At 42.5% G+C, this 15,994-nt stretch overlaps 1 protein-coding gene across 2 annotated transcripts in view; it reads right to left on the bottom strand.

Moving 5' to 3' along the window:
* Nucleotides 1-15,468, bottom strand: part of LOC111142390 (microtubule associated protein RP/EB family member 2) — a 95,742-nt gene extending 80,274 nt beyond the window's left edge. The window contains exon 1 of one of the 2 annotated variants that reach the window (XM_022495441.1): nt 15,192-15,468. In XM_022495441.1, coding sequence (XP_022351149.1) covers nt 15,192-15,310 — 119 coding nt within the window. In that variant the 5' untranslated portion in view covers nt 15,311-15,468. The remainder of the gene's footprint in view (nt 1-15,191) is intronic. The other variant, XM_022495442.1, reaches the window with a different exon arrangement.
* Between the last annotated feature and the right edge of the window lie 526 nt (nt 15,469-15,994).

Below are 15,994 nucleotides of genomic sequence, written 5' to 3'. Positions count from 1 at the left end.
GTGACTAACCTGTGCGCAGTCACAACTGAGTGGAAGAACTGGGATTTGGAGCTACAGCTGATTCTAGGATTCTTGATTCTCTCAACAAAGCCCCTTTTCTACTCTACTATGTCATTAGAGTAAGTGGGAAGAAAAAAGAACTCGAAATGGGACACAATTGTGCTCTTCAATAAAACCCTTTTTCTTTTTTATAGTTCTACCAAGGCCTCATTGTACATTTTCACTTCAACCCAATGAGTTTTCCTGAAGAAGAGCCTGAAATGTAGAGATTCAGGTGACTACTTAGTTTATTGCTGGGAATGAATTTTGGCTCAAAAACCTGCCAGCTATAACATACAGGCCATGCTAATATTTTAGGAATCACCATATTCTACATTTCTAGTTACTACTTATTTTGGACTCCGGTCTCTCAATAGGCTTTCGTATTAGTCAAAATACAGAGACCACATACATACATTACTGCTTGTAATTCTTTTAACTCTAATAAAAGAAATAAAATGGGAATCTTGACTATATGTCTAGAGAAATCTTTTTTAAAAAATAATCTCTTGCGATCTCACTCTTTGAGGTTAGTGCCTATCCAAAGGTCTGTATTACAGTAAATATCATTTTTATTTTTTTAAAGATTTTATTTGTTTATCTAATAGAAAGTGAGAGAGAGCAAGTGAGCACAAGCAGGGGAGAGTGGCAGGTGAGGGAGAGGGAGAAACAGGCTCCCCACTGTGCAGGGAGCCTGATATGGGGCTCAATCCCAGAATACTGAGATCATGACCTGAGCTGAAAGTAGACACTTAACCAACTGAGCTACCTAAGGGCCCCTAAAATTCATTTTTAAGCTCATGAGAATGTTTTGAAATGGAAAGTGAAATACCAATAAAATTAAGCCTAAAAGGAAGAGCAATGTGCAGGCCAGTGTTAAAATAGATTTTGGTGACTCTGACTCCAAAATGGGTAATGTACATCCACATCCTTCCAGCCCTGTTCATGCTATTTCCTTTTAATTATTTTCATAGTAGACTGACACAGAACCAAAAGGCCAACTGGGGGAACAGCATGACATTCAACTCTATAAATACTACATAAATACGACAAGGTACCAGTGAGCTTCTACATCAAACCCACTCCCCACCCTAGAGAACAACCTGTGAATTACATAGAAGATGGCTGCATATTAGAACAGGACATGTAAATTTCAGTCATTTTGACCTTAAATTAGTAATGTTCAGCCAAATTGGTGTTATAATAGGAGAATGCTATCAAAATGAGGCACACTATTTTGTCACCAGTTCTCCAGGCCATCGTCCCCAAAACTTCCTTTCCCAGGTGAAAGGATTCATTTTGGTCAGAATGGATATCCCCCATCTTCCTGCAGTTCCATTGCAGAGTCACAGTGCCTCCTTCTCTCCTCCTCCCTAATTACTCTTTTGGCAACTAGACACCAACCCTATCTTCCTTGTATACTGGAGTAGAAGAGGTACATGTTATTTTGCTTTGCTTTATTATTTTTTTTTTTAAGATTTATTTATTGGAGAGAGAGCACATGCATGCAAACATGAGCGGGGGAGGGGTGGGGGTACGGAGGGAAGGGCAGAGAGAGAGGTAGACTCCCTAGTGAGCAGGGAGCCCCACATAGGGCTCGATCCCAGGTCCCCAAGATCATGACCTGAGCCAAAGGCAGCCACTTACTGACTGAGCCACCCATGTGTCCCTTGTTTTGCTTTTAAATTAATGAATTCATCTACCATTTATTTACTGTAATGAAGAGACCAACGGACTTTTTTTTTTTTTAATCAGTAGGTACCCAGCAAAAATCAGTTTACATACACACCTCGCAATACCCCTCCACTTCCCTGTCTACTGCTTTGTAACAGGTCAAAAGTCAAAACATTTCTCGCATCAGTGTGTTGACACTATGATTCTCCAAGGGAAGTACAGATAGTGAGCATTTGAGTCAAGACTGAATAAAAAAACTGCACAATGTCCAAACTGAATCAGGTACAGAAATAACAGATCAGATACATGGTAAAATCCTTGGGTTTGGTAAAGAGTGGAAGCGAGGAAGTTTGTTGAATTGAAGCCTCCCTTTCTGATTCTGCAGTTCTATGGTATGAGAGGACTTACAGGAGCAAATGACAAAATTTAATATACTGTTGTCATCTAACACATGTGGGGGATCATGAGCTCTACTGAGTTTAGAATGTTTTGTTAAACTTGAGATGCTCACAGACAGAAAAATAACGTGATGAATGAGCATTCAGCCCTAACTAAGGGAAAGGAAATTACTTAGGAGAAGCCCTTCTGAACCATTTGGCTAAATAACTAGAGTTACTACTACAGACAAAAAAGTCTTAAGAATAAGAAGGGTGGATGTAGAGAGTTCTAGAGTAGATGTGTGTGCCAGGAGGTACCTGGTATTTGAGCCAACGTGAACAAATGAAATTTGGTCAAGTCCCTCCCCATCCTGTCCTCATGCTTAGTTCCTAGGTTTAGTTTCTAGGATTAATTTGATTTAGAGACTTTAAAACATTTAAGAAATTAGATTTGAATTCAACAATTGAGTATAACTTTTTTTTCCTTGCCTCCTCAGACTTAAATCAGACACCAAGTATTAGACTGGCTTACTCAAATCATTACATTATTTCAATTTTAGCTATTGTTAGAGTATACTAAGTATAATAAACCCAATACCATATACTACTGACTCACATACATTTATATGTGTATATATGCTACAAAAGATTATTTTAAGATTAAGTGTCTCTTAGTTTGATGAGGCAAAGAAAACAAGCTCAAAGTAGGTTAAAAAAATTTTTTTAAAGGTAGATGTCAAAGTGCTGTTTCAAAAAATACTTTTATATTAAATCAGTTTTTCACTATAGAAAAAGTACAAAGAAATAAAATTAAAGACCTCTTTTATAAAGGAGTATGGTGTAGGTGTATGAATTTTCTACACACTTATAAAAATGGGTGTATATGTACACACACACACACACAATAGGTTGAACAGTGACACCACCATCCCCCCAAGAATTCATGTCCACTTGAAATCTTAGTATATGACCTTATTGGGAAACAGTCTTTGCAGATGTAATTAGTTGGAAGTTATACTGGATTAGGGCCCTAAATCCAATGGCTAGCATCCTTCTAAGAAGACCATGTGGAAACAGACACAGACACACAGGGAAGGAGGACACGTGGTAACAGAGACAGAGACTGGAGTGAGGTAGCTACAGGGAACACACAGGCCACCGGACGGGAAGAGGCAAAGAATGATTCCCCTTCAGAGCCTGGAGCGGGAGCATAGCCTTTCCAACACTGTTTCAGACTTCTAGACTTCATAACTCTGAGGGAATAAATCTCAAGCCGCCTAGTTTGTGGCAACAGTGTTTTTAGCAGCCCTGGAAAACCAATACAATACATATATACTTTGGTACTAGTCAGCTTCTTTCTCTTAACATATTGTGAAGATCTATCTTTCTTCTTCTTTTTTTTAAGATTTTGTTTATTTACTTGAGAGAGAGCGAGCACAGAGGGAGGGGAGAAGCAGACTCCTTGCTGAGCAGAGAGCCCAACGTGGGGCTGGATCCCAGGACCCCGGGATCATGACCTGAGCAAAAGGCAGACATTTAACCGACTGAGTCACCCAGGCGTCCCTGTGAACATTTTGCTCTTTCTTCCTGGGTAATATTTGTACTACATCTCATTGTATAGGGAGGTGACCACAATGTACCCGATACCACAAATCTTACAGTAGCATGTTTAATTGCAAGAATTCTAATTTGGTCATTTCCTCTTTTTCAGTTAATTATTATTTCAGGACAACAGAACTAGTGGTCACTTAAATGCTAATAATGACCAAGTCATTGTTGGCTCACATAAAAAGACATGGACACTTTTTCACGTTCTAGAACTCTTCAAGTAATTTTTGGCAGAGGTTCAGTTGTTTGTTAGACTTCTCACAGCCAGCTGAACATCATTGGTTCTGGACTCCCACTTTAACCGAAAAGGAAACAAGAAATCATCTTATATTTAAAAAAAAAAAAAAAAAAAAAAAAAAAAAAGTCCTGTCCTTGGCCCTGGCCATCATAAACTAAGGGAATCACAGGATGTCCTGTCTAATGGTATTTGGCTTCCTTTCATGGAACAACCTCAATTAAAGCGAAAAGAACACACTCAACTCTCAAGTGATATCTGAGTGGCTGTGACTCGCTCAGTCCCAACCAGCACACAGGACGTTACTGCCATCATGGAAGCCTCAACTGCACTGGAAATTGGCCCAAAGGTTTTGCAATGAGATGAATAAATGACAGATGAAATAAGTTAAACTCACAAAATCTACTAGTAGACCTAGGGCATTTGTGAAATCATCAACGACCTTATATTTTGGAGTATCTTTGGATTTGAAACATACATGGTTAAGAAGTTTGGCTTTCAGCAGCCATGATTCTGGAAGTTAAGCATCCCCACTCCCTCAAAAATCACAAGGCCCTCAGCTGACCCTTTCACGTAAACCTGAAATCAGGCATTAGCTTCCCAGTTTCTCAGTTCTACTTAACACACTTATTCCTTAGGCGTTTCCAGAAGTTAGGAGTCAGACTGGCAACACAAAGCTGCCAAATTAGAATGAGAATGCATTGAGGAAGAATTGGGGGATGTCTGCCTCCAAAATTCCCTCTCTCTCTCAAACACACACACACACACACACACACACACACACACGTGCACTTTAACTACCCTGGGCAAAAATTTTTAAGTATGAAAATTGTTCCTTGCTACCTTTAAAGAAGAAAACATTTCAACATACATTTTCCTCAAACATAGGAGCAGAAAATTTGATCCAGCATTAAGGGGACATGCAATACAAAGAAAAAAGTATCTACGTAATTATTGGGTTCTTCTCCACAGAATTAAAAAAGCGTCCCCTAGCTATCAAAATGCCAAAGAAAACCAAGCTCTCTTATTAACTTGTTAACTCGTTCATATGCAACTTTTAAAGTATGTATAGTGGTTGTTCTTTCCCCCTAAACTAGAAGAATGGTCCTGTTATTTTACTTTTTAACAATCTGTTTTAATAGAATCACTGAATATGTACTCACGGGGAGCTGAAACTAACTGCTTGAAAGGCACTGTAGACAAGGACCAGGTCTCTCAACTAGTCTTTTTCTTGAAGAGTTTATAAGGAGGTTAAGAAGAACACAAGACCCATAACCCTTAAAATCTAAGACTATATTACAGTATCCAGAATTTTTTACAATCCTCTTAATAACAATAGGATAAAACATGTAATTTTAAGAAACCAGCAACTGCCTACAGACACTTTACTCAAGATACACAAAAGGCCAATAAGCACCTTCATCACCAGGAAAATATGAATTAAAATCCCAGTGTGCTACTTCTATACATCTGTAAGGAGGACGGCCCAAATCTAGAACACTGACAATACCAAGTGTTGCGAGGAATGTGAAGCAACTTTCACACACCGTGGGCAGGAACGTGAAACGGCACAACCACTCTGGCCATTTGTAGTTGCTCAAGTAGGACTCTAGGACGCCACCAGTCCCCTTCCAGGTATCTACCCCAGAGAAATGAAAACATATATTCCCAGAAAGACTAGTATGTGAAAATTCATGGAAGTTTTATTCCTAATTGCTAAGAGCTGGAAACCACCCAAATGTTCATCAACTGGTGAATGATACACAAAACAAGGGGTAGCCAGATAATGGCTGACTACTTCGCAACAAAGAGGGCCAAACTGCTGATCAACCCAGTCCGGATGAATCTCCAAATGATGCTGAGTAAAAGAAGTCAGACCCTGAAGAGCACAGTCTGGATGGTTCCATTTATGTCCGGTGTGACCTACTGTATGGTGACCATGCAAGCGATTACCACCGCCACGTGAGACGAAGTGAAGCAGCGGTTGGTTACCTGGGGCGATGGACAAAGAGAACCGGCGTCTTCTGGGAGTGATGGCTTCAAGGGCATAGCCACGGCCAAACCTCGCTACATCGTACACTCTAAAAGGATGCAGCTGACTGTACATAAGCTAAATCAAGGCTATAGTATCATCTGTCTGAAGTTCTTTCCACATTCCATTTGGACTTTTAACGAACATCCGCTGCATGCCAGGTATCGTGCCGGGGGCTGAGGCCACAAGGGTCATAGAGGATTACAGACAAAGGGCGACAGAGTAGTCTGGAACTGGGAGCAAGGAGAGACGAGAAGGAGCAAGGAGGGATGGGAAGGAGGTTAGCACACCCACCTGGGAAGCCCTCACCCTGCACCTGGTTTGCACCCCTCCCCACCACACAGGCTAAATACCCCCTCTCCCGTATCCTCCTTTGCTAGCAAGACATTGAGCCCACACACCCCACAAGCTTTCTATTTCATGGTTATTGATGGTGAGCAGGTCCCTATAGCTGGGATAATGCATTCAAAGCTCCCCTTTTGTTTATTCTTAATTGGTCAGTCTCCATGGGATTCCTGGAGCCCTCACCCAGACTGGCGGGTGAGGGGCCAGGGCAGGGGGAGACTGTGGATGCAGATGGTGGTTTCCTGCCCGCGTGGCACTATCGCAGGGGTCACGTTAAGGCCAGATACTGCTCAATAACTTCCAGAAGGGGGGAGGCTGGGCGAAGAGCCGGGGCGGCCCGAGGACCGTGGCAGAGTGACGGCCGGACCCATAACCTGCAGCTTTAGGGCCTGCCGCGCACTTGATGCGCAGGGCCGGTGCTCCAAGAAGGAGAAGGAAACAAAAATTCGAAGAGGGCATCAAGAAAGAAATCTCAGAGGATTATTTTGCAGTTAGTGCGATATTCAGGGAGCATACTAAGCAGGCTGGACGCATCACAGATCAACACAGGCGGCAGCTCCCGTGCACCCGGGAGAAAATGAAACAAAATCCGGACTAAGGGTTGCTGTGTGTGTAGCCTCTTGGGGCAGCTGCTGGAAGGGCACATGCCCCGTGATGTTTCAATCTGAGAGTAGTACCCGCACTAGGCCAAGCTTTAGAATCATCTCTCTGACTTCAGTCAGTCCGTAGACACGTGGAGATGCTTTCCAACATCCTTGAGCATGGAAACCTCATGGTTAAACTTCAAACTCATCTGATTTTTAAAATTCGTGCTATTAAAGTGTTAAATGAACCACCACTGACTAGGCAATCCGCTTACATAATGTCAGTTTAAACAAAACAAAACAAAACAAAACAAAACAAAACAAAAAGGTATACACGGACTTATCCGTCTAGTTCCCACCTAGTTTATATCCTTAGTTTCTCTGTGCACATCAAGTAAATGGGAATATATATTCTCATTTTCCGTTTTGCATAATAGCAGACTGTACTATTTTTAACTAGTGATGGTCAATCCAACGATTGTAAAAATCTGGGGATCACAACAGATAAGCCTTTTACTCTTCTCAAGGGCCTTCCTGTCAGGGTGAAGAAACTTGACCATGCAGGCCACTCAGCAATGCTGCAACCTGTGCCTTGTGGCTGCATGAAAACTTACATCCAGAGGACACACACGTCCGATTTTCTTGTACATGCTCCACTTCTGAAAGCTTCTGAAAAATTACAGGACTAATCACTGCAGCCCTGCTGGGTATTAGGACAATGATCAAATGATCAATGATCAATGAACAAAGTTACTTTATCAGGGTCAGGTGTGGGTCTCCCCCCTTTCAGATGCCTCCTGCCAAGTACCCCAGAGGCTTTTCCAGGAGGAGCTGGGCATTATTTATCTCTGCCCTCTGGGGGCCCAGCAGTGGGGCATGGCATAGAGAAGGAACTCAGTAAGGTCGCTGATAGGATAGAAATCTTAAAAGGACTGTGGGAATTTGGGCTTAAATCTCCATTATTGTGTAAAATCCAGAAGTGGGAATTTAAAAAGCTACATTAGCAACAACTTGAAAATATGTTTTGGTATTTCAAAACGACAAAAATGAAATAGATGTGGGGGGGGGTGGAGCCCACTCTGGTAGCTTCCCTTTCTCCTGATCTGTTGACCACCAAATACAAAACCTGCAAGGAATGAAGGGAGTGGGGGCTCTTAAATAAAGGGATACCAGTATCTATAAGCAAAGTAAAACTGTGACCCTGAGAGAAGTTCCCTGTCATGTTCATGCCTCTGGCAATTTTGACAAGTTACCTCTCAGGGCTTTTCCAGGATAAGCTGACACTAAATAAAAAATTAATGTCTCTAAAGCAAAGCAAAACAAAAACAAACAGTACTTTAAAAAAAAGAAAAAAAAAAGGATCACAGAAATCTGAGGAAGAGCACTGGAAGAGAATTTCAGGCTTATGCAACAACGACACTGGCCATAAACTCCAGGACCAATTCTCTACAATACATCACAATTTTATAGATTTCTATCAATGCACACTACGTATTTTTAACTCCTACTTCCCTCTCTCAAATCTCTTGCCCTTTTCCTCTTTTGCTCCAAGTTATGGCTAAAATCTGATTCTTTTGACATACTTTCCATCCTGAACCAAGTCAGGTCTGGACATAACAAAGACTGAGCTCTAGCTGTATTTTCTTTACTGGATAAACTACACAAAGGACAGCATTACTAATAGGAACCATCAACTTCACTATCCTATGTAAACATTACCACCACCTTCTGCTCTTTTAGAAACAAAAAAATCCTGCCTGAAGAAGAAAGTCTGTCCTGGTTCAAGTGAGCAAAATTCTAATTAGCCAGGGGAGATCTGACACTGAAAATGTACAAGTATTTTTTTTTTTTTTTTAAGTAACCTACTAAGAAATTATTTCTTGGTGGCCTATAAAACTCTGTTTAACCTTTACCCCACTATTTATTTTCACTAAAATAAACAATCACCTTCGGGGACACTTTTTAACAAAAACACATTTAGGAGAAATTTCTTTGAGTATGCTATAGGATAAAAAGGTGTGTAATTTCAGTTTTTGCCTATGTGAATTATAGGTTTCCAGTTTGAAAGAATCCTCTCAACAACAAAAATATAAATTCTAAGGGGTACAAATACTGAGATAAACAATCAGAATTTCAAAATGAACTGAGAAACAAGGTTCAGGGCACCTGGGTGGATCAGTCAGTTAAGCGTGTGCCTTCAGCTCAGGTTATGATCCCAGGGTTCTGGGATCGAGTCCTGCATTGGGCTCCCTGCTCAGCGGGGAATCTGCTTCTCCCTCTCCCTCTGCTGCTGCTCTCTCTCCGTCAGATAAATAAACAAAATCTAGGGCGCCTATGTGGCTCAGTTGGTTAAGCCACTGCCTTCCGCTCAGGTCGTGATCCTGGAGTCCCAGGATCACGTTCCACATCAGGCTTCCAGCTCCACAGGGAGTCTGCTTCTCCCTCTGACCTTCTCCCTTCTCATGCTCTCTATCGCTCTCTCAAATAAATAAATAAAATCTTAAAAAAAAGAAAAGAAAATCTAAAAAAAAAAAAAATAAAGAAGGTTCACAAGATGCTGATAGGGATGTGTGAGGAGTGTTATAAGAAGAGATGCCGGAATAGTGTGTAAGATACCAGAGAAGTAGGACACAGCCAATTCAGAATCACAGAGGCTGAGAGTGGAAAGACAGCCTAATAAAGTCAGGAAGAATGAAACTCTCCTAACTATATATATTTTTTCTAACATTTTATTGTGTAATTTTACATATTTCATATATTATATTCATTCAATATATATTTCATTATGAGATATTCATATACTCTAAAATATACATATTCTAACATTTCATTATGAAAAAAGGTAGTTTTCATAGGAAAGGAACAAGCCAATTTTTCCTTTGAAGTGAAATGGACAAAATTTCAAAGTAAACAAATCGACTCAATCCAGATTCAACTCTCAGTCTTCTCCAGAACCTGCCATGGAGGGGATCACCTTCTGGCCATATAAAGAACTGGCACCACGCCACATGGGGGGCTCCAGGAAGCTTCCTCAGTTATGTCTGTACATTTTATGGCATTAAGTGACTCAGAAGGATCCTTCACAATGAAGTTTCATACCCCTGCTTCTGAGTTGGAAGGACTGGAAGAGCATAAGCTCTAGGCACCAGCCACCTCCTGAGGCTCTGTAGCTGACACGAAGTGGGCTCCTGCAAATACAGAAGCCACCGGCTGACCGAAGTCCTGTCATGGGGCGAAGCTGCACTGATGGCTTCTGCTCAGGGAGAGAAGACTCAAGCCGGGAACATACGCTTATATCTCCAGAGTAGGGCTGGAGGATTCTCTCATGGCAAATCAAGTATTCTCTAGGAATTCTGGCCCTCTAGGGTGGGGCACTGGAGGACCCTCATTTTCCTCTCAACTCCCATTTTGAAACAAAAGATAAATTCCAGCATGCAATTCTGTTTTCATTACGCTATTTTTCAATTAATGAACTTTCAGTGGCCTTCAATTTCCAAGTTCTGACTACCCTGCCTGCCTCCCAAAGCCCTTGCTTTATTTTCCACTCCTGCTCAACATGTACCTTGCTAGGCCAGTGAAAATTCTGATTCTAAAGCCTATACTCTAATCTTTAGACCAAAATTTTTGTTTTTCTGCATTGTTTAGCTTCCTATAGCATAACGGCTTTGGGGGTATCTTCTTTGTCTTTGAGCCACTGTGGACTAAGGAAATGCAAACCACTTTTACTCCTAGGCCAAGCCAAATACTCACAAACAAGGTAAATCTGTTACAAAAGGAGTTGCTTATACATCTGACTTCACCGGAACTCAAGGGCCTTATGGGGCATCTAGCACAGACTTTGGCCAGAGTATGCTTTTTTTTTTTTTTTTAAAGATTTTATTTATTTATTTGACAGAGATCACAAGTAGGCAGAGAGAGAGGCAGAGAGAGAGGAGGAAGCAGGCTCCCTGCTGAGCAGAGAGCCCGATGTGGGGCTCGATGTGGGGCTCGATCCCAAGACCCTGGGATCATGACCTGAGCTGAAGACAGAGGCTTTAACCCACTGAGCCACCCAGGCGCCCTCAGAGTATGCTTTTGAAAATTGGTCGAATTCTCTAAACCAAATGGAATATTTAGATTAGCCTCTATATTTCCCCTTCTGTTAATCTAAGGGATAACTCGCTGCAGCTCTAGGAAGTCCCCTATCAATACAGAAAAGATAGGGCTGATGGAAATCAACCTCCTAAATTCAGAGAACCATCTCAAGCCACCATTCTGCTAAGATAACCCACTGTAAAAAGATACAACCAGTGACAACCACTGCTGAGTAGGGGTGAGCATCTCAGCACATGTGCCCAGAAGACCAACCCCTTAACAGAAGTTCTGACAAAGGACCCCGAGAAGAAGTTAAAAATTAGGCACCCAATGAGCATCAGATAATCCTTTGATTTTTACAAATACAAAGAAAAATATTAAGGACAAGATCACCATTTTTAGAAACTTCCTATGACAGCAGCAAACCTAGATGATACTAATATGTAGGCAACATACAAGTGAAGCTAGACTTCCCCCCCATCTGCATCTGCTGACTTGGGGAGCAAGGGATCTGAAATCTACACTCTCATCACAGTAAGCCACCTTACAACAGCCTCTGTTAAATGGGACAGACTTTCACAAATGTCTTTTATACACACACAATATTTCTTTTTGTTTTTCTTAAGAGTTCATTTTTCAAAACTGGCCAAGCTGGGTGGGAGAGCCAATGTCTTAGGCTTAAGTTTTAGTTTTGCCTTTCTTTACAGTCCATTTCCTGGGGCCAAGTTGGTTTGGGGTTTTGTTTTGGTTTTTATTTTATTTTATTTTTTTGGGGGGGGGGGTTTTTTAGTATTCAGAAACATATGCTACTGTATTGCATGTTCAAACACCCATGTGGAAATAGTCCCCTGGACGTATACATTCATTCTTAAGAGACGGGAGTATGCAAACAAGGACGCGCTGGGCAGAGGGCCAGTTAATAAATCTCATTTCCTACAAGCATCTGCATGAAACAGAGCTATAGGGAGTAGCCTCTCCAGGGAGAGCCAGAGCCCAACTCATTCGTTCTGTGAATTAAACACTATCACCTCAGATGGCCCACGCCACATTTGTTTTTGAAGCACCTCTTAAAATATATGGATTTCCAGTGCTCATAAATGCAATGAGGAAGCTGGGTCCAAGAAGGCAATCACACAGTAGAAATATCCACATAGCTCTGCTGAGCCATTTTTGCACTGGCCTCCTTTGACTGAAATTACTACTAGAAGGATAATTTCCTAACTTGCTCTTCTAATCAAAGTAAGCATGGGTTTCAATAATGGTGAACCACCTCTCTGGTCCAGACTATAAAAATGGACTTGGTTTACACAAAGAGATACTTGGAGTGAGATATGTGGGTCATGAACCATATTTGACCCTTATCCATGAACAATCTAGGGCAAATGGCATGACAAGAAGGTCTTTTGCTGGGAAGAGTGGCCACCTGACATTACTAGAAAGAACAGTACTGTTCCCTAGGTGTCCTCTCCTCTCCTCACCTGTGTTACCTCCTAGCTGGAGCTCCTGGAAGAGTAATAATGGCATTCTTCTTGTATCTATGTAGATCTTTTATGAAAGTCTTTGTTTTAAATGTTTGAAGCTAACCTCATAGTGACTCTGTAAGAATGCAAGGAGATAATCTTACATGCCAGGAGCAACTGTAGAAAATAAGGCCAAAGGTAAAGGACCCGCTTGAGGCCTACCTACAACACAGCGAAGGAATCAGGAAGAGAGTTCCCTCCGATCATCCCAGGGCTCTGGGCTGTCCCCTCCACGGAACTCAAACCGAACTCTTCAGCACATGTCATTTTTGAGGGTTATAATGAACCCACCACCTAAGCAAAATTTATTTGGTTAAGTATCTCTATTTGGGCTTTCACAGTACCTTCCAAGTTTCCTCAGCAATTAAATGGCAATATTATTCCAGCCTCAGGATGCCAAAATAATTATGGAACACTTCCTGGATAGAAACAGGTCTCACATTTTTCCTTTCCCCACGCCCCTCCAAAAAAATAAGTGGTAGTTATACTACATTGGCCATCCACTTTGAAAGCAGAGCAGACCAAAGAAAACATAAGGTGTGTCTGTCTCAGCATACACCCTTTGTGTAATACAATACCAATATAACTTTGGAGGATTCCTTCCTTCATTTAACCTATGACACCTCTCAGTATGGTGTCCAGTAATCCTGTTACATAAAATACAAATGAAATAATGCTCTTACTGACTTAAGAATTTCTCCAGTCAGGTCTTTTCTTTAAATTCAGTTTTTTTTTTTCCTTTCATATAACTTCAGGTACCATTACAGGGACTCAGAAAACAAACTGGACATAATTTAGGAAATGAAAATAACTTAGATTGAATTGAAAAGATAACTAAGCTTTTACTTTAAAGCAATATTTTAACACCAAAAGGTAGCATTTAACCTTTCCAACCAAGTCATTTTCCACCGCCATTTCAAGTTTGTTCATATGACTAATAAAACCCAACTAAGCAACTTCCTTTGGCCTATGTGGTAAAATTCGAACTCCGTCTTAAAAACAACTGCTACTTACGTGGCAGAGATTAAATCACTGACAAAATGAAGACTTCAAAACCTATTACCTATATGGACAGTTGAACTAAGTGAGGTTTAAAAGCAACGCGGGGTTTTTGTTTTTAAATTCTATTTTAGGCTTTGGAATGTTCACAGGGAAAGGTGGATGAGTAAGGGAGCAAAGGGACCCAATGTTCCAATCACAAGGATCTCCAAGAGGAGAGTCCCAGACATTGTGGACCAATTTCGGTTTATATTAATAACAAGCGCTTGGACTCTGTAAGGATGCCATGTAAACATATTAGTTGGAACCATAAGGCATGAGATTTTGGTGACCTCATGGGCACAGCCAAAATTAACTCCAAGTATTTATATAACTGCCGGAGATGGCAGGGCAAAGGTTGCTTATAAATTTTTCTTTTTGAGTCAGCAAATAGGGTTTTTTTGGTCAAAGAGAGAGGAAGTGGGGTGCTTTGGGTCCCATTTTACAAATATGTCATATTTACACACACTGAATATTCTACCCACAATACCACTGGAACGTTTAGATGAAGGCATTAAAAAAAGAAAAAAAGAAAGAAAGAAAAAAAGAGTTATTTCCTGTTGCTCACTAACTGAGAGGATGCGCTCTAGAGGTATGTGTGCTCTGCCTTGAAGCAAAAGCATTGTTAGTGGTTATCAAGGTAACATTTAAAAATAACTACCCCAGTACAAAAGAACTTCAGAGGAAATATGAGGGAAGCTATCAGTCTCCCTTCAAGTCTGGCCTTGAGCAGCATTAGACTCTAGCTGCATTCTCCATTACATTGTTATCCTTATCAAACAATGCAAACAATTTTAATGAGCTTATCTACTAGAACATATTGCCAGATATGCTAATGTAAAAATGATGCCAACCACACAGGCTCACTCATTAATCAAAAAGCTCACAATACAATGACCAGGATCAGTCCCATCCTCAAATCAGACCTCGGCAAAATAGCAGGAATTACCTTCCTACTGTTTAAAGAAGGGCGGGCTCCCCCACCCATGCGGACGCTATAAACTCCTAAGAAAATGCATAACGGCACTCGGGTTTCCTCAGGTCCACTGCAGTCCAGTCTCTTTCTAATAAACCATGGGTTCTATGGAGAAAATTTTGGCGAATGTCTGACACCGTGACCTCTGCTGTCAATCCTTGCACCAATCAGCGAGCAGAATTCTTACAAAGCTCCATCAATCTGGCGGTTTAACATCACAGACTGCAGCTTAATCTAGAGGATTCCATCTTTCCTGCACACACACCAGGGCAAGCTCAAACATTTTTCTCGCCATCCTCCTGTTCCCTGCCTCTAGGCACAGCCTATCCAATGGTTCCTTTAAAATCTAAAGAAAAGGAGGAAAGGAAGTGCTACAGCCTGTCTCCCTTTGGAGAGGGGGGAAAAATTGCTTGCATTTTTATCAGCGTGGAAGGAAGGAGATGGAAGGAGACCCCTCGGAGGCAGCAAACCTATTCACAAAATGCTCTCCATCTGCATTGGTGAAGCCTCAGCGCATAGCCAACATGACACATGGAAACAGACAGCAAATGATCACAAGCGCCCGGGCGAACGCACGTCTGCAGCCGGGTCCGGGCGCAGTGTCCGCTCCATTATATAACGGGCCGGATTTCCGCGCGCCCCCGCCGAGCTCCCCCGCCCGGCGCCGCGCCCGGTGCCAGCCCCATTACCTGTAGGAACGCTCCCCGCGCACTGTGTGCTTCCGGAAAGGAATGATGGTCCCGTTATCCTGGATGATGTCGTTGTTGTTCTCGCCATTTGGGGACAGGGTTTGGGTCGGACCAGGCATTGGCGCACTCCCGAGGAAGGGAACAAACCGCGGAGGGCTGGCTGGTGAGGAAGGTGGCTGCGTCTCGTCTTCCCGCTCGCCTGCTCCTCGCGCAGACCGTGCCTGCCTGCCGCCTGCTCGCTGGCTCCCTTCTCCCAGCTCGGCTCCCGCCCCGCCCTCCTGCGTCCCGCCCTCCCGGCTGCTGACGTCAAAGCGCCGGCAGCAGCACCGGGTCACGTGGCCGGGCCCCGTCACCATAGCAACCCGCTAACTCATCTCCTCGCCTCAATTCGCACAGGGCCGAGGCGTGACCATGCCAGCAGCTCCAGGCAGGCACCGGGGCAGGCCTACATCTGGCATGTAAAACCCCAGGCCACCCCAGGCCCCCCTTACAGACTCGCCTCGTCTGAAAACCAGCTCTTCCTCTAACCATTTCCTTTTCGACCCGTGCTCCAACTGCAGCTGTGTACACAAAAGAACGATTCAGGCAGAGGGGTGTGGGAGACCCTTTAACTCCTTCAATACCAAGTTCTTACAGCATTCGAATTAAACTCGGTCTGGTGTCAAAAAAATATACAAAGACCTGGTGGCCTGCTCCAGAAAATGTACCAGACTAAGGGGGTTCAGATTTCCAGCTTCCTCCCCCATTCTCTCAACAGCAGCATCCTCTTCCCCCCAAAAAGCCCCAAACCTGAAGACCTAAGA

Source organism: Enhydra lutris, unplaced genomic scaffold (assembly GCF_002288905.1).
Source record: "Enhydra lutris kenyoni isolate GAN:26980312 unplaced genomic scaffold, ASM228890v2 scaffoldscaffold8, whole genome shotgun sequence".
Taxonomy (NCBI): Eukaryota; Metazoa; Chordata; class Mammalia; order Carnivora; family Mustelidae; genus Enhydra; species Enhydra lutris.
This window is presented reverse-complemented; position numbering and strand designations above follow the sequence as displayed.